Source organism: Rhinolophus sinicus, linkage group LG11 (assembly GCF_036562045.2).
Source record: "Rhinolophus sinicus isolate RSC01 linkage group LG11, ASM3656204v1, whole genome shotgun sequence".
NCBI lineage: Eukaryota > Metazoa > Chordata > Mammalia > Chiroptera > Rhinolophidae > Rhinolophus > Rhinolophus sinicus.
Genome location: NC_133760.1, coordinates 5,344,859 through 5,363,734, shown reverse-complemented (window position 1 = coordinate 5,363,734; position 18,876 = coordinate 5,344,859). Strand labels below are relative to the sequence as shown.

General features: G+C 48.6%; 1 protein-coding gene across 11 annotated transcripts in view; it reads left to right on the top strand.

Moving 5' to 3' along the window:
• The window catches only part of MYH14 (myosin heavy chain 14), a 91,727-nt gene that overhangs the window by 17,786 nt on the left and 55,065 nt on the right, over positions 1 to 18,876 (top strand). For 8 of the 11 annotated variants that reach the window (XM_074315443.1, XM_074315441.1, XM_074315440.1 and 5 more), the window contains exons 3-11: positions 372 to 528; positions 2,159 to 2,186; positions 2,328 to 2,430; positions 3,096 to 3,119; positions 4,363 to 4,455; positions 4,941 to 5,004; positions 7,395 to 7,493; positions 8,459 to 8,599; positions 17,890 to 17,985. In XM_074315443.1, coding sequence (XP_074171544.1) covers positions 372 to 528; positions 2,159 to 2,186; positions 2,328 to 2,430; positions 3,096 to 3,119; positions 4,363 to 4,455; positions 4,941 to 5,004; positions 7,395 to 7,493; positions 8,459 to 8,599; positions 17,890 to 17,985 — 805 coding nt within the window. The remainder of the gene's footprint in view (positions 1 to 371; positions 529 to 2,158; positions 2,187 to 2,327; positions 2,431 to 3,095; positions 3,120 to 4,362; positions 4,456 to 4,940; positions 5,005 to 7,394; positions 7,494 to 8,458; positions 8,600 to 17,889; positions 17,986 to 18,876) is intronic. The other 3 variants (XM_074315444.1, XM_019741566.2, XM_019741565.2) reach the window with 1 other exon arrangement.

The window sequence follows — 18,876 nt, the reverse complement described above, 5'->3', positions numbered from 1 at the left end:
CGCTTCCAGTCTTTGCTGTTAGAAAGAATGCTGCACTAGATCAGTTTGCACGCCATCATTTCATGTGTGTGTACGTTCAGGTGTTGACAGGCTGTGACCCAAATCTGGATGGCTGCAAAGGCCACGTTCTCTCTCGGCGAATCCTCACCCATATACCACCTTTGTACAATTTGGAAAGATTCTTTTCTACCACAGCCTGAAAATGTTTGTAACAAATGTGTTCAGCCTGACATTGTCCTGGTGTGAACAGCAGCCTCTTTGACGGATGTCCTTGTGCAGTGCACAACCTACCCCGCTGTACACTGTAGCCCCATGGTACCCTCTAGGTCACAGGCAGCAGCTGAGGCCCTCTCCCTTTTTGCCTACTGCAGACGTACTCCGGCCTTTTCTGTGTGGTCATCAACCCATACAAGCAGCTTCCCATCTACACAGAGGCGATTGTGGAGATGTACCGCGGCAAGAAGCGCCACGAAGTGCCACCTCACGTGTACGCAGTGACTGAGGGGGCCTACCGAAGCATGCTCCAGGGTGAGTGTGGGGCTGGCGGTGCTGGAGATGGCGCTTCACTGGGGGCCTGGCTGGGAGTCAGGATCAGGTCACAGGTCCAGGATTTTAGATTCTCTGAGGCTTCTTTGTGGGCACGAGGGAACGCAAATGGAGGGCTACGTGGGTGAGGTTCTGGGTCCTACCGAACAGGCCTCTTTTTATCTGTCCCTGTGTTCATTTCTCTCAACAAGCAGCATTTGGGAGCCAATTGGTGCCAGGCTTCTGCCAAAATTTCTCTTGAGACAATGATTCTTAGAGAGTTCATTCATTCAACATTTATGTTCGTGACGTGATCGACATTGTCATGGCATGAATGACAGCCCCTCAGGTGATGGGCAGCGTGGGGTTGCTGTGTACAGCTGGGCAGGTTGTACACTGCATAAGGATGTCTGTTACAGGGGCTGATGTTCGTGCCATGACAATGTAAAATTACATAATTCACATAACATACATAATGCGTTTATTATTTATTATATATCATTTATATTTTAATAAACATTTTGTATATACTAAAATATGTACTAAATATTTTCAAATTTATATCTTTCTACCATCTGACATGTAGTCTGAGGCAATATATTTATATTATACATATTCTACTTATTTAATATATGCTATATTTCTAGGGTGTGTTATAATAGTATGTTTATATCATGTAATGCTGTGGTTCTCAGAGTGTGGTCTGCTCACCAGTATTACCTGGGAACTTGTCAGAAATGCAAACTTGGGCCCAGACCTGCTGAGTCAGAAACTCTGGGAGTGAGGGGCAGCTCCACAGTCAATGTTTTCACAAGATCCCCCAGGCTCCTTCTGGAGATTCTAGTGCAGGTATAATAGACAATCTGTAATATACCTGTTTTGTGCAATAGAACATATTTAGATGTCATGTTTTATATTCACATTATAAATTTGTATTTAATCACAGGTGACACTTATTTGGTTATACAATCTAATTTGCTATACATTTATTTTTATAATTTTCAGCTGTTATTATATCCTAGTTATTATATCTTAGGAATAAATGTACAATAAAGTAAGGGTGAGTTGAGTGACTACTCTACGCGAAGCACTTTTCATGGATTAACACATTTAACCTCCCACCAACCCCATGAAGTAGGTGAGCTCATCTCCCTGGCTTCCAGATGGGGAAACTGAGGCACAGAGCAGTGCAGTCTTTGCCCACAGTCCCACTGGTGTGTGGGTGGCTGAGGTGGGATTTGAACCCAGGGCCCCCTAGCACTGCCTCCTTTGGGTCCAGGATATCCCTCTCGTGTCTTTGAATCTCACATGTCCAGCATGAGGCAGCACATAGTAGGGGCTCAAACTGAAGTTTGTTGACTGAATTACATTCTGTTTTGTTGGAGTTTATTGTCTCCATTTTATAGGTGAGGAAACTGAGGCTCATAGAGGGATAGCTGCTTTCCCAGGGTCACGCAGCAAGCCAGAGGCTTGAATCAGATGGGGTATTAGAATCAAGGAGGGTCACATATCAAAACTGAAACTTTTCCTTATTCCCCTGGAATGATTTTGAAAAGGGAGTGGCCAGTGTAAGGGGCCAGGGTCCTGCGGGAGAGACCATCCTATGTGACATGTCCCCTTCTGTCCCCCACAGATCGTGAGGATCAGTCCATTCTCTGCACGTGAGTAGTCCTGAAGGGCTTCCTGGAGGAGGTGGGGTCCTAGCTGGCTATGGCTCTCCTTGGAAAGCGTGGGGCTTACCTGGCATCATTGCCAACCTCTCTTGTTTCCCCTTGTCCTGCCCCAACCCCCACCCTCCATAGTGGAGAGTCCGGGGCTGGGAAGACAGAAAACACCAAGAAGGTCATCCAGTACCTCGCCCATGTGGCATCGTCACCAAAGGGCAGGAAGGAGCCAGGCGTCCCGGTAAGTGACCTGCCTTGGAACATGCTCTGGATCCTGCCACCAGCAATGCCCCCTCCATCTCAGGGCCTGCTTCCCCATAGCTCCCTGCCTCCTTCATAGAGAACCATTATTGTGGGTCTTCCCCTGACTGCCCAGGCTGCCTGTACACCTACTATGTGTCTGATATAATGCTGGGAGTGGCGACACGGACAGAAATGCGAAGGCCAGTTCTGGGCCTTATTGGCCCTTTGAACAGCACTTAGTGCATAGTAGGTGCTTACATTCCTGAGCACCTACTATGTATCGGGCCTGATTTAGGTAACTGCAATGCCCAGGTTGGCTGTATAAGTGAGCATTTATATAGTGCTTGTCTCTTTGCTCACATTAACACTCCAGTGAGGTGGTTGTTATTTTCCTGTGTTAAAGATGAGAAACTGAAGGCATGGCTGGGGTGAATTGGTTTCGGAAGTCACATACCCGGCAAAGGCTAGAGTGGATTCAAACCTAGGCATTGTGGTCACCCAGGCCACCCCACTCCGCATACCCAGTTTCCCCAGCCCCTCATCTTTCCCCCCATTCCGCCTACCACCCAAAACTGCCAGTTCACCTGTGTGTCTGTCCATGTTCCATGTGCTGTGTCCCGGTCCGTGTCCTGGTCCATGTCTCGTGTCCCGTGACCTCCTCAGGCCTCCACCAGCGCCATGTCTTATGTGAGTAGCAGGGATTCACCTCAATTCATGCTGCCCCTCATGCCACCCATGTCACCCCAACCCGCAGTCTTCCTGGCAGACAGGGCCCACGGCACTGATGGTCACACCTGCCAGGGAGCCACACAGCCATTTATGGCAGCCTTACTATGTGCACATAGGGCCCTGTGCTGTCATTTAATGCATCCCTACTGTGTACACACAGGGCCCACTGTTTATGGCAGCCCTAGTGCATACACACACCCAGGGCCCATGCTGTCATTTAGTGTGGTTCTACTATGTGTGTATAGATCCAGCCTGCACTGCCACTTAGGTTAGCTCTACTGTGTGTGTGCAGACTGGCCACACATACCAACATGAAATAACCCAGAGACCAAAACTACCATTTATTGCTGATGAGCTAAATATGTAAGATGGGACCCACAGACACTGTGAATTCACACAACCCAGAGACCCACACTGCCATTTATTGCAGGCCTACTGTATATCCCCAGCTCAGGCTAGTCTCTGAGGGCTTACAGGAAACTTAAAGAAATAGTCAATGCTCTAGAGAGCCTGGCTAGAAAGGAGGGGAAAGGGCTTGCCATTTATTGAGCACCTCCTACCATTCTGGCTCTGGCACCAAGGTGGCTGTGGGGAAATTCAGAGTAAGATCCCTACCCACGGAGTAGCCTGGTTGGGGAAGGAAATTACTCTTTCTTGAATGCCTGTGATGTGCCAGTTTTAAACACTTTACATAGATAGTATGGATATTTCCTTAATTTCATAAGTAATACATGAGTACATATTCACTGTAACAACAACAACAAAAATCAGATAAAATGAAATTCCTCTTTCCTCCTCTGAGTCCCCCTTCCTTGGAGTGGCTTACACCGTTGACAGTTGATGTGTATCCTTGCAGACCTTTCTCTAAATGTTTCCAAACATGTATATATACCTGTAGAAATGTGAGTCTCATTTGGTAATGTTTTTCCTCAATTTATTTTATTATCAATGGGATCACATTGTAGATATTGTTCTGCAGTTTGGTTTCTTTGTTTTGTTTTGCTTTATTTCCTCTTAACAATGTATCTTGAGGATGTTTCCTTGTTCCCTTCACAATAGACTGAAGGGCAAGACCCAAATGTGGGAAAGCAGCACACACGCAGACACACACACGCACGCACACACACACACTCAGCCAGCTATAACACAGACCCCGACCTCCAGCCCTGGTTCTCACTGAGGTGCTATCTCCCAACCCCAGGGTGAGCTGGAGCGGCAGCTTCTCCAGGCCAACCCCATCCTGGAGGCCTTTGGCAACGCCAAGACGGTGAAGAATGACAACTCCTCTCGATTTGTGAGTGCTGGGTGTGGGCGGTTCCTGGCTATATGTCAGCCAAACAGCAGCTGGGCATGTAGAAGGGTGGTGGGGGAAGGCAAGAGGTGTGTCTGAGGGAGGAGGGACTGGGCGCCTGGACTCCTGGGTCTGAGGGAGGAGGGGCCGGGGGGCCAGGACTCCTGGGTCTGAGGGAGGAGAGACTGGGGGCCTGGACTCCTGGGTCTGAGGGAGGAGGGGTTGGGGACCTGGGCTCCTGGGTCTGAGGGAGGAGGGGCTGGGGACCTGGGTCCTGAGGAAAGAAGTCAAAGGGGCCTGGACCTTGGATTCCCCAGGGAGCCCCCCCACCCCGTGGGCCCCATGATTGAGGTGGGGTTCAGGTGGAGAACGAGAGAAAGTGAAGAGGCTGCCCTGGTTCTGGGAGGGGTGAGTGTGGGTTGGGGGTGCCCGTCAGCCCCTTGGGAAGCAGAGGACCCTGAGCTCCAGCCTCGCCTCTCCCCTCCTAGGGCAAATTCATCCGCATCAACTTTGACGTTGCCGGATACATCGTGGGTGCCAACATCGAGACCTGTATCCTTCATGACCTGGAGGGTGCCTGAGGGGCAAGGGTGGTGGCTGAAGAGGGGGGCTCTTGGGCTCACCACTTGTGGGAAACAGGCATCCACACACTCAGGGAACCTGGCTTCCTGCTACTCAGTCACTGTGCCTCAGTTTCCCCCTCTGTAGAAGAAAGATCACAGAACCTTGGGGAGGGAGAGACGTAGCATCCCTACGTGGAGGGAAGTGGGCTGGGAGCTTCCGCTGCTCTTATGAGAAGGTCAGCACAGCCTCGCTGTGGGGTGGTGGGTCGGGGGTCCCTAGGACCACCTCCAGTTTCAGTGATTCACTAAGACTCTCAGGACTCGACCATGATTTATCACAAGGAAAGGACACGGAGCACAGCCAGCAAAGGCGCATCGGGCGAAGTGTGGGGGAGGTCAGTGCAGCATCCAGTGTCCTCTCCCCGTGGAGCCACACAGGACATGCTAATTCCCCTAACACTGAGTTGTGACAACATATCGTGTGTACCGGGGAGCACGTCAGACACTTGGCGCCCGGGGTTTTTATTGAGGGCTGGTCATGTCTATCACCCCCTGCCTGGAACATTCCAACATTCCAGACTCCCTGAAGGAAAGAAAGCAGGTGTTCAGTAGAAACCATGGTGTTTTGTACAGACAGTTTAGGCGCAGGGAGCCCCTCTTGAAATCCAGGTTCCCAGACACCAGTCAAGGGCAGCCTGGCGAGCAGGCAGTCTCAGGCCTGCTGTGTCCACCCCGTTCTGACAGGCGGCATGCAAGCTCCGTAGGAATTTACAAAGATAAAACAGGAGCTCCTGGACTGCAGATCTAAGAATGGCCAACAAATCACACTGACCTGGGCGCCAATCCAACTCTGCCACCATGAGGCTGTGGGACCTTGGCACGTGATGTGTCCTCTCTGTGCCTCTGTTTCCCCTCTGTAGAAGGGGTCAGATCATAGATAGAACCTATCCTACAAGGGTCTAGAGGGCAACATGAATCAAATTCTTAGCACGGCCACATGGTAAGCACTCAAGAACAAGGTCCGGTATTAGAAATTAATGATTGGAGTAAATTAACAATGTCCTTATCAATGTTAATATTATTGACTAATAACTATTGATCATAATGTTAACAATATTAATAATAACCCTTAGCTCTGGCCTCAGGGGTGTCTGATAAGCTTACTGTCTTCCGTAATCTGGGGAAGGTTGAGACATCTCGTGTCCCCTTGCAGCGACCAGCTTCCCACAGTCCCCAAGGCCCATTTCTTCTCTGTGTCATGGCTCCTGCCGACACGGGTTCTTATCGCTCCCAACCCTTCTTGCCCCATCCATGCTGCCATCCCGTGCCGCCTCCGACCGTGTGGTTCCTGCAGTCTCTTTATCCTCACACTCATGTTCTCCGCCTGCTTCCAAATGCGGACTTTCTCCCATCCATACTCGCCAGGCCGTTGTGGTTGCCCCCTCTAGGCACAGCTCTGAGGTCCCAACTGTCTCTGTGTGGGGGTCAGTGAACAGCCTGTGGATTGATGCTCATGGGGCAGGTGCCACCCCTAGGCCAATCAGATGGGTCTGGGGCTCAGCCTGGCTCCTGGGCATCAGTGTCAGCGTGACCAACATGTCTTGAGTGTTTACGATGCCCGTGGTGCCATCCTGAGAGCTGTCTATGTGTTAGCTCAGCTCCTCCTCTCTCTAACGCCACCAGGCAGATGCTGTTATCATTCCATTTAACAGAAGAGGAAACTGAGGCTCAGGGCTCTTGGCACCCAGGGTCATACAGTTGTGTGTGTTTCCCCCACCCCACCTTGCCTTGTGGGACCCCCCTCTTCCTGCTTCTCCCCATGTCCCCAGCAGGTTAGTAACCCCAGGGCTTTAAGTCAGTGGACCTCGGTTTGCAGCCGATCTTGGGCAAGGCTCTGTGTTATGACTATTATGCAAAATATGTTCTCGGTGGTCCATGAGTGTGGGGCGCGGAAGCTAAACGAGTCATTGGGTATTTTATTTACTCTAAGGTGTCTCACCGATTTTTAGTGTGTGAACGAGCCATGTGATTTTCCTAGAAAGGACAATCTAATAACCCTAATATTCATGTAGGGGAAACTGAGGCTGGGAAGGTAATGATGGCAGGTGATATTCTTACTACAACTCATTTACCCTCACAGCAACTCATTGGTGGGTGTTACTATCAAGCCCCTTGCACAGATGAGGAAACTGAAGCACTAGGGTTTAAGTGACATGCTCGAGACCACTTGTTCAGTTAGTGGCAAGGTCACCGGCCTGGGCTGTGAAGGACTCCACTGCTTTATGGAGTGCTATGGATAGCAGGGGGGCAGAATGGACCGAGGGGGCTGAGTGGAATCTACTCCCCTCTTTGGTGGCACCTTGACTCACCTCTGCCCAGACCTGCTGGAGAAGTCGCGGGCCATCCGCCAGGCCAAGGACGAGTGCAGCTTCCACATCTTCTACCAGCTGCTGGGAGGTGCAGGAGAGCAGCTCAAGGGTCAGTGTTGCTGCTCAGGGGCAGTGGGCGGGGCCACTCCTTCCCCCCACCCCGTAGCTTGAGCTACCTCCTGGCTTCTCTGGGTCTCCAGGGAGGAGGAAACGGGACGCACTGGTGTTTTCAAGCACCTGCTGTATGTCAGGACCCTGCCGGGTAGTGGATTCTGTCATCTCCTGGATCCCGCTGGCCCTGCTTCTGCCGCCTCACAACTTTTGCCAAAAAGAGAATCCGGCCACTCCCCCACCCCAAGCTCGTGCTGCCGGGCAGATTCTGCTGCCCTCTGGTCCTGCCGTCTTCTGGATCTTGATCACGCTGGCTACATAGCCACGTGGCTCCTGTTCACACTCACTTACTTCTCTTGTGCTTACTCCAGCGTGTGTGACTCCAGCTTTGCCGCGGCTCCCGCTGCCTCGTGGGTCCCTGTGGTGCTGGTCTGTGCGGCTTCATGGCGCCTGCTGCCTCCCGCTCCCCTTCACTCTGGCTCCTGCTGCCACGCTCCTGCCTGAGGTTCCTCCTGTCTCCTGCTCCACACTCTTCCTGCCCGCTGGGCCGCCTCCTGGCCCCTTGTCATCCAGGCTCCCTCTCAGGGTGGCTTCTGAACCCCCATGCCCTCTGCTGCTGACCCCTGCTGGCCCCTGCTGGCCCATGGCTTCTGCTAACTTGGTCACCCTCGGGCCTATTGCTTCTGCCGACCAGCGGCTCCTGCCTGCTCTGGGCAATTCTGGAACTTGAGAATCTCTGTGGAAGGAGGAAAGAGAAAGGTCTAATATGTGCTAAGCACCCACTCCATGCCCCGTCCTCCCACAGAAACGGTGAGAAAAAGATCCTCACTCATTTAACAGAGGAGGAGACCATGGTCCCCCCAGGGGTAGTGACTCATCTCGGGTGGCCACTGAGAAAGCCAATATGTCAGTCTGACTCCACAACTTGCCCTTGACCTTGGCCTCTGCTCATTACCCCTGCAGCCGACCTCCTTCTGGAACCATGCTCCAACTACCGCTTCCTGACCAACGGGCCAGCGTCCTCCCCCGGCCAGGAACGGGAGCTCTTCCAGGAGACCCTGGAGTCCCTGCGGGTCCTGGGATTCACCCATGAGGAAATTACCTGTGAGTGAGCTCCAAGTCCCCAAGAAGTGTAGGGGTAGGCACTGCACAGGCAGGCAGGGGATGTGGTCATTCACTCCTTGGTTTATTTGCTCAAGTGTTTATTAAGAAACTACTGTGTGGGGGCACTGGAGCCACAGCAGGGAATGAAACCAACAAGTGTCCCTGCTTAAGGGAGATTGACTAAACGAGAACCACCGTCCAGATAAGTAAAGAATTCTGTGGTCTATGAGAAGGCGATGAGTGCCAGGGAGAAAAATAGAACAAGGAATGGAGGAGGGAGGAGGGTACCGTTTTAAGTAGGTAATTTAGAAGGGCCCACTGAGTTGGTGATGTTTCAACAAAGGCCTGGAGAAGCTCAGTGAGTGAGCATTGGTGATATCAGGGGAAGAGCATTCCAGGCAGGGGGAACAGCCTGTGCAAAGGCCCTGAGGCAGGAAAGGCACGGCATATTCGAGGAATTGAAACTCCGGTCTAGTGTATGACGGAGGGAAGTGAAGGAAGTTGCTGCACAGGCAGGCAGGGCCTCAAACGCCAGCCTGAGAGGCTGGGATTTTGTCCTGGGGTTGCTGGGGAGCCACAGAGAGCTGGGAGCAGGGCAGAGGCAGCTCTGGGTCATGTGGAGGATGGACTGGAGGTCTGGAGGAGGCTGAGGTGAGGGTGCAGGGAAGAAGGTGTTGGTCCTAGCCAGGTGGCCCTGGTGTGAAATACTCAGGTCATTACCCTGTGTTATGCTGGTTGGCCCCTTGACCTTTTCACCAGCTTGTTTTGACAGTAGTCCTGTTGCAGTACTATATTCATAAACTAGGGCTGCCCTAATAAAGCACTGCAAACCGAGTCTCTCAAACAGCAGAAATTGGTTGTCTCCCAGTTCTGGAGACCAGAAGTCTGAGATGGAGGTGTTGTCAGGGTTGGCGGGTCCTGGGAGAATCTGTTCCCTGCCTCTTCCCTAGCTTCTGGTGGTTTCCTGGCAACCTTCCATGTTCCTTGGCTTGTAGAAGCATCACCCGATCTCTATCTTCATCTTCACTTGGCGTTCTCCTGTGTGCACGTCTGTGTGTCCAATTTCCACTTGTTATAAGGACACCCGTCACACTGGATTAGGGGTGCACCCTACTCTAGTGCAACCTCCTCTTAACTTAAATAGTTCCGTTTGACATGGCTCACAACCCAAATAAGGTCACATTCTGAGAGGTCTTGAGGGTTAGGACATCAACATACCTTTTGGGGGGAGGGATACGATTTGCCTATAACAAGCACATAGAGGTGGACCTTAGGCTTTTTTGCAGAAGCTCAAGTTTTGTTGTTTGGGTCAATTATGATTTTTTCACTGGTCCAGGGCTGAGCGGGGCCAGGCCACACTCATTCTCCTCTGGCCCCTGGTGCTGCAGGCAGCCCCGGGAGGGCAGCAAACCAAGTGCCAGCTTGGCTATCTACCCAGGCTGCAAACAGGCTGGCCTCCTTGGGTGTATTGACACAGGGTCCCAAGTTTCTCCTGCTGGATTTCCCAACCACAGTTGCGTAACTCCCCCGCCTGCCTGTCTCCACTCTCCTCGCTGGGCAGCTGGCAAACAAATTCAGATGGTAGCTGCGGCAGAGGCCTGGGCCTCCCGGCCTGGCCCCTTAGTTCCCGCCTGGCCTCCTGACACATGTCACCTCAGGTAACCCTCCCAGTGCAACGGATGGCATGTAGTGACATAATGTGAATATGTCCAAAGGTCCTACTGGGAAAACCAAGTCTCCTAATGGCCACCCCCTGCCGCCCTGCCCTAGTTTCCCACTGTTAAGCTTCCTGTGTTTCCTTCTAGAAATAGTTTAGGTGAGTAAGAAAAGACACACATTATTTTTTCTATAAAGAGAGGTATTCTTCAGCTATACTGGTGATTAAAATATTAAGATATTTCTCTACTAATTTAGAAATTCCTGCACAGCAGGAGCTTGAGGTGGACCCCACCTCCTGACCTTCCTCCCAGGACCATCCGAGATACACCAACTAGCAGGTGAAACACATCTGGCACATCAGGCCCTACATCGGGTCCCAAGTGGCCCTGGGGTTAGCTCATCACACAGTGCTAGGGGGCTTTGTCCCCCACTTTTCCCACCAAACAGTATATTTTGGCCATCATTCTGTTTTGGTCTATATGAGTGAACTTCAGTGTGTGTTTTTTTGTGGCTGGTTAGGCTTCATGGTTTAGATGAACTAGGAGTCTTTTAACCAATCCCTGCCTTGCAGACAGACCCTTAGGGTGATTACATCCCACTGCTGCGGGAATGACTGCCCCCCTCACCAAGAAAAAGCCACGAATATCCTTGTACATAGGTCTTTGTGCTCATGTGTGAGCAGAACCATAGGCCTAATTCTCAGAAATGAAGTGGTGGAATCCAAGGAGAGGTGCAAGTTTTGTTTTTATCCAGCTTTTAAAAAATTGAATAGGCTTATTGAGATATAATTTACGTACCAAACCATTCACCCATTTAAAGTGTACAAGTCAGTGGCTTTGAGTATATTCACAGAGTTGTGCATCCATCACCACCATCAATTTTAGGACATTTTCAGTGGCCCAAGGAGATAGATAACTTGCATCCCTTTGCCATCACCTGCCAGTTTCCACTGCCAGCGCCTGGCAACCACTGTTAGGCTTCCTGTCTCTATGGATTTGCCTATCCAGGACCTTTCCTATAAATGGAATCATTTGATATGGGGTCCTTTGTGGCTGGGTTCTTTCACTCAGCATGATGCTTCATTCCTTTTTATTGTTGAATGATTTTGATGTTTATCTTTTTATTATAGGACATTTCAAACACGTATGCAACTAGAGAGCAGAGGGTAATCACCCCCTGGGCACCTGGCACCAGATCCAACAAATATGCACTGGTGGCTTTTTAGGTTTCACCTCTAATCCCTTCCTCTCCCTTCCCCACTTTTTTAAATTGTAGAGAATCAACCTTGTCGCCGTCCAGAAGGTGGCGCTAGTTTTCCGTTCCGCCTTCCATGCTCTTGGAGCCGGTTTCCCCACCTGGGGATGCTCGCCAGCAACCATCCTTGTGAGCTTTTCTGGCTTTTGCTGGTGTGGTAGGTGGATGGGGTCTCATTATCGTTTGATTTTGTGTTTCATCCATGAGGTGTGGAGCCAGCCAGTCATGTTTTCATAGACTGTCCTTTTGACAAAAGAGGAGACCTCTGTTGTCAGGGGAGTGGGGCATCTGTCTGGGGACTCACCCCCACTGATGAGGAGGTGGTGGAACCCAGTGTGACTTGAAGGCCAGCCCCTGGTCCTTCCCAGAAAGGCAGGTGGGTGCCTCTAGGTTGCCCTCGGGCAGCCCAGGGCAGCAGGACAGAAAGCGTGGGGACCAGTCCAGGCAGGACCTCCATCCTCCATCCGCCCGCACTGGCACCATAAATGCCACCTTGAGAGGTTGAGCTGGGAGCCTGACCCACAGGGAGATGGGTTCCCATTCACATGAAGCAGGATCGGCGTCACCAGCCCCAGGCCTCTGCCTCTGCAGGCGTGGACTTGCTTGCGATCTGCTGGTCTGAAGTCACCCGTGAGAACTAACTGCCAACTCCTCAGGCGTCATATTTATCCGGGTGCTTGGCACCAATACAGGTGCCTAAGCCAACTGTAAAAGGCCATTTTAAAGGCTATGAGGAACTCCTTCTGGGCCGGTCTGAGCTGATGTTAAGGAATGAATGATCATTCAGTTTTTTAGGGGTGATGATGTCATTGTACATCTATAAGGAGGTGTCCTTATTTATTTAGCTTTTGGGAGGCACCCTGCAGGAACCTCCCAGCATTTCCGGAGCTCTCACTGTCCCTGTCCAACAAGTCACCCTGAACCCAGACAGGCTGAAACAGAGACTGCTGAGCCCTTCCCTCCCGTTGGGCGGCCTGGAAACCAAGGCCCAGGAGGCCGAGATTGCTCAAGGTCACAGCAAACTCCTGCCATTCACTAATGTGGCTCCCATTCGTTAACTCTTTGCCATTTATTCATTAATATATCAATTCGTTCCACACATGATGGAGTGTGTGAGGCTGGGCTAAACTAACAGTGACCAGCACAGAACTAGCCCGTGATCTGCGAAAGCACTCCAGGTAGCCTCAAATTACACAAGTGGACTAAAGTTCAGTCTGTGGAAGGGTGACGGATGGAAGGTGCTTGGAGCCGTGACTGCATGTCACCGATTCTGATGTGGTCTGAGAAAGGTCAGGGCAGTCCCTGGAGGAGGCGTGGCTTGGCTGAGCCCTGATGGTCCAGCAGGAATTTACCAGGCGTGGGTGGTGCGGGAAAGGCATTTAGGTGGAGGGAACTGCCTGGGCAAAGGCCTGGCAGCACCAAAGAGCTGAAAGGAGGCTGGTGTGGCTGGAGTCAGTGAGGGGATCCCGGGCTGGAAGGAGTGTGAGGGTCGGGGACAGGGTACTGAAGACCCTGATAAGAAGTTAGATTGAATCTCAGAAGTATTGGGGATCATGGAAGGAATTCTTGCCCCAAAGCTGGCAAGCTAAAGTTGATTCATGAAAACATTTATAGAGCACTTACTGTATGTAGAATGTACGGTTAGGAGATGAGTAAGGAACAGATACTTCCCACAAGCAGTTATGATCTCAGTGGAGACAAAGAGGAAAAAATAATGTTTGTTGCACACCGAGCGTGCCCTACAAACTATACCAAGACCTTGTTTTTGGAGCTAGAATTCACGTATTGTAAAATTTGCTATTGTAAAGTGTACAATGTAGTCGTCTGTAGTGTAGTCACAAGGTTGTGCAATCATCACTATAATCTCACTAATTCCAGAACCCAGGTCCTTTTTTAACAGTGATTTTTTTTCTGGATTGGGGCTTATATTTCAAAAGGTATGAAATTCAAAAACAATAAAAGATGTAAAAACCTTCAAGTGTCCCTGGCTCCCAGGAGGCCACCTCTGTTAGTGGGTTTCTTGTGTGTCCCTCAGAGCAAGGCCTCTTGAAGCCATTAAGCCAGTGATACCATCTTTCTGTTTTCAGGGTATTTTATTTTTAATCTTTGTATTTTGAATAATTTCAGATTTACAGAAAAGTTGCAAAAAGAGTACAGGAAATTGCCGCATGCTCTTCTCCCAGATTCCCCAGTTGCCACATTGGTTTTATCTTCTTTTATCTTTCTAATTACTTATTCTGAGCTGTTTGAGACTAAGGATGTAGACGAGGTGCCCCTTTTACCCTTTGTGTTAATTTCCTATGACCACTGTCATGAATAACCACAAACACAGTGGCTTAAAACAACACACATTTATTTTCTTACAGTTTGGGACTCAGAAGTTAAAAATCAGTCTAACTGGGCTAAAATCAGGGTGTCAGCAGAACTGGCTCCTTCTGGAGGCTCCAGGGGAGAATCTGTTTTTTTTTCGGTTTTTACCTTTTCCAGCTGCCAGAGGCTGCCCACAATGCTGGGCTTATGGCCCTTCCTCCATCTTCAAAGAACATCACTCTAACCTCTGCTCGAATGGCTTCCCCTTGGGCCTCCCTCTTGTAAGGACCTCTGTGATTACATTCAGAGCCCACCTGGACAATCTATGTTAATTTCGATGGGAGATTAATTTACTCACATCTGTAAAGTTCATTTTGCTCTGTGAGGTAACCTTCACAGGTCCCAGGAATTCAGATGGGCACCTGGGGGGAAGGGGCATTATTCAACTACCCCCCTGAATCTGTCAGTGTGTATTTCTTAAGAATGTTCTCTAACAACCACAACACAGTGTCCTCATCAGGAAATTAACATTGCCACCATTAGTACTATTATCTAATCCACAGACCATGTTATCCCAATAATGTCCTTTATAACAAAACATTTTCCGCCCACAGGCCTTATGCCAATTGTCCCAATCAAATGTCCTTTAAAGCAAAAATAAATAAATAAATAAATAAATAAATAAATAAATAATTAAATAATTAAATTACACACACACACTCACACACTTCTCTAGTCCCTGGTCACACGTTGCATTTAGTCGTCACGTTTTACTCCCCATCCATCTGGAACCGTTCCTGAGTCTTTATCGTTCATGACCTTGACGCTTTTGAAGATTACAGACCAGTTGTTTTGTCTCCAACTTGGGTGTGTTTCCTCGCGATTAGGCTCAGGTTACACATTTTTGGCAGGAATATCCCAAAAGGCTACTCCTCCCTCCCTCCACCACCCCCTTTTTCTAAGTAAGCACGTAGAAGCGTAGCATAGACGCCAAAAAGTGACTTCCGCAAGTGAATGCCCGCATAACCAGTACCCAGAAGCCCCCTCTTACCCCTTCCCATCACCAGCACCCCCTGAATGTAACCATTATTCCGGCGTCTAACAGCATGGACTTATGTCACCTGTTCTTGAATTTGGTACAAACTCATCCAGTTTGCGCACTTTCGTGTCTGGCTTCTACTGAACCCAGTGATTGTGAAATTCGCCTGTGTTCAGAGAGTAACCAGCAGGGGGCGTCCGAGGGCCCGGCTCCCCGGGTGCGATCAATTTACAAAGACTCATTGAGCAAGACGTATTAAAATTTGTATGCTTTTCTGTATGTGTGCTATATGTAGGTATTTACATTCGAATTTTACTCTTAAAGAGAGAGGAAAAGGGAAGCACAGCCGTTAAGAATACAGACCTCAGAGTCAGGCCGCTCGGGTTTGAATCTCAGGCCTGTGATTGTGAGCTGGATGATCTTAGGCAAGTTGACTACCAAAATGTGCCTTGGTTTCCCCATCTGTCAAATGGGGATTTTACTCAGTTTCCCATCTGTATAAATGCTATTGCAGGACTTGTCTTACTGAGTTTTTATGAAGGTTAAATGAGTTATTTCGTAAGTGTTTGGAATAGGATCTGGTATGGAGAAAGTGAAAAAAAACAAAATCAGTGTCCATTTCAGTCCGTAAATCGTGAAAACTGTTCTAGAACCAACAGAGGTAGCTGGGTGCTTGCCCTGATCTGTAACATCACCATAAACACAGCAGATACAAATCCAGTCTGATGTAGAGTGTTATATGGTCACTTAAGTGCCACGTGCACCTTTGCTGTCTGAGGCGAGAGTGTTCGAAAATGCTGACCAAATCTTGATAAAATTCTGAACCAACACCAGCGGCTCCCCTTCTGCAAAATTCACTGTTTATTAAAACAAAACACTTTTGTATTTATACGTACGTAAACCAGGATTAGTCTCAGATCATTACAATCCACTATTTGCCATTCATTAATGTGAATGTTCAATGGATCGTTTAGAAGTTACAGAGGATATGGGCAATTCTTTGTGGTACAAAAGGGCATCTGCTTCCGGTCCCCACCTGCCCACTCTCCGTGACACCAGAAACACCTCACGCATTGCATCAGTGGCCCCCATCATTATGCCAACCAACCCTACAAATTCCTGATACGTACTCTAGGGGGCAGCATTGCCCACTTACAGTGCGCTTTGTGGCAGCTCTCACAAGCAACGCAGATGCTTCTCAACTTACCTAAGGTTACGACCCGATAAACCCATTGTAAGTTGAAAATCTCCTGAGTCAAAAATGAATTGAATACACCTAACTACTGAACTCCAGAGCTTAGCCTAGCCTACCTTAAACATGCTCAGAACGCTTACATTAGCCTACAGTTGAGCGAAATCATCTAACACAAAACCTATAACATGTGTTGAATACCTCATGTAAGTTATGTAATGATGGCTGTTGCCTTCATGCTGGGCAGTTGTCTTGAGTTCCATCTCAAGAGTCATTGCTTTCCCGTCTTACCAGAACAGGAGACACAGATGGGTGTTTTGTAGACAGAAGGGATGAGAAAACAAAACGCAGCATCCAAAAAACGTTGGCAACACAGTACGTTGTGGAGTGTCAGCTGTTTACCCTCGTGATCGCATGGCTGGGAGCTGAGGCTCACAGCCTCTGCCCAGCATCACTAGAGAGTGTTGTACTCTCTATATCGTTAGCCTGGGAAATGATCAAAATTCGAAATACCGTTTCTATTGAATGTGTATGCCTTTTGTACCATTGTGAAGTTGAAAATATCATAATTCAAACCATAAGTTGGGGACCATATGTACAGGACATCCTCATTTGTGGTTTCTATATTTTTATTTTTATTTTTTTTATTAAATTTATTGGGGTGACAATTGTTAGTAAAATTACATAGATTTCAGGTGTACAATTCTGTATTACATCATCTATAAATCCCATTGTGTGTTCTTCACCCAGAGTCAGTTCTCCTTCCATCACCATATATTCGATCCCCCTTACCCTCATCTCCCACCCCCCACCCCCCACCCCCCTTACCCTCTGGCGGTTTCTATATTTTGTGAATTCCCCTACACACTGCATTTATTCATAATGTCCAAACCAATACTCCTGGTGCATTTGTGGTCATTGTGATTATTCATAGAAGGGTGGAAAATTTGAGTTGCCCAGCGCATACTCAATGAGATCCAACAAGGTGACGGTCTGCCTTCTTACTTCAGCACAAACTATAAATCGGTGTCCTTTGTGCAGTCTATTAGTGCCACATATTTTGTGTTTTTGTGTTATTTTTGTTGATGGTTTTATTGTCCAAAATGCCTTCCAAGCATAGTGCGTAATGCTGTCTAATGTCCCTAAGCGTAGGGAGGCTGTAATGTGGCTCGTGGAGAAAATACGTGTATTGGATGAGCTTCCTTCAGCCACGAATGATGGTGCTGTTGGTCATGAGTTCCATGTGAATGAAGCAACAATATATATTAAGAAGGTGTCTTTAAACAGAAACACACAGAAAACAAGGTGACGTATTCATCAGTTGATGAACGTGTGACCAGAGGCTCACAGGAACCAAAGGAGCATTAGTTTGCAGTCAACTAATTCAGAATTCGCAGTGACTCTGTAGAACGTTACCGCAAATAATGAGAACTGACTGTGCTTTATATTTTGTGCCTTTTTTACATACAGAGCCTTGTGCCATATATACCATTGTGTACGTCCCATTTTTCACTTGGTAGTTTAGAAATCTTTCCATATCTCTAAAGACCCTCCTCATTCATTTCCCTAAGTTCCTTTAAATCTTATCTGCATCACTTCATAAAATGGACAATGTGAGCAACACTGAATGGTGATAAAGCGAACGTCAAACACAAGATACAGGAATCATTTATCCATTCATATGTTTTCAGGCCAGGCCAGGGTCACAGGTGGATTTTAAGCTGAGGGTCGTAGTGTAATTTGACAGAGCGTTTTGAAGCTAGATTTCTACGGTGCTAGTTAAGACCACGCACGGGTCCGGAGCTATACGTGATCTTTCTCTCTGCCACCCCTTAGCCATGCTGCGGACAGTCTCTGCAGTTCTCCATTTTGGCAACATCGTCCTGAAGAGAGAACGGAACACTGATCAAGCCTCCATGCCTGACAACACAGGTACCGCCCCCTGGCCTGCTGCCCACCCACCTGACCCTGCATCCGTTGTCCCACATGTAGAGCAGGCCCCTGTGCTGCTGGGCCTGCCTCCAAACCAGGAGCACTCTGATTTCCTGCCCTTGCCTGAGTCTTTAGCAAAATAACATCTTCTACCTTTTTCCTGATTATAAAAATATGATCTCTGATGAAAGTTTGAACAACACCAGCGTGCCAAAGTGGGGGAGTTGGGGGGGGGCATAGCAGGATACCCCGTCATCCCCGCCTCTCTGAGAGAATTGCCATCAGCACGGGGTAGATCAACTCCTGGCCTCTGTGCTCTGCATATATATACTTTTCTGCCTTTCAAAAGCAGAATTATAGTTGATATTCCTTTTTTGCCAAAATGGAAATAGCTCTGCTTCTTTATTATTATAAAATAATACAAGCTGGATGGGGGAAATTCTGGCAAGACAGAAAAGTATAAAGGCAGGGAAATTACCCATAATCATACTCCTGAGAGCTAATTACTGCTAACATTCTGAGGTATTTCTCTCTCGGCTTTGTTCTATGTCTGTATCCATGTGGAAATAATTGTCACAGAAATGAAATCATGCTTCACACCCCTTTCTCCTTGAAATGGGAAGCGCTTTCTGTCTTGATTATAAAATGCTATTGGCTCATTTTCAAAAGCAGTACAATACAGAAAATATGAAGGAAGGGGCGTGGGTCAGAGCTATCACCTGGGGCGTTGGGGTTCCATTCACTCACCCGTGCACACTCACTTTCTCATTTGATTTGCAAGATTCGGACCAGAATTTATAAACTGTTTGGAAACCTGCCTTTCCCCCATAATGCATTGGGGGGGTAACTTTTCCAAGGTTATAAACTAGAACTGTACTAGGGTTTCTTCTT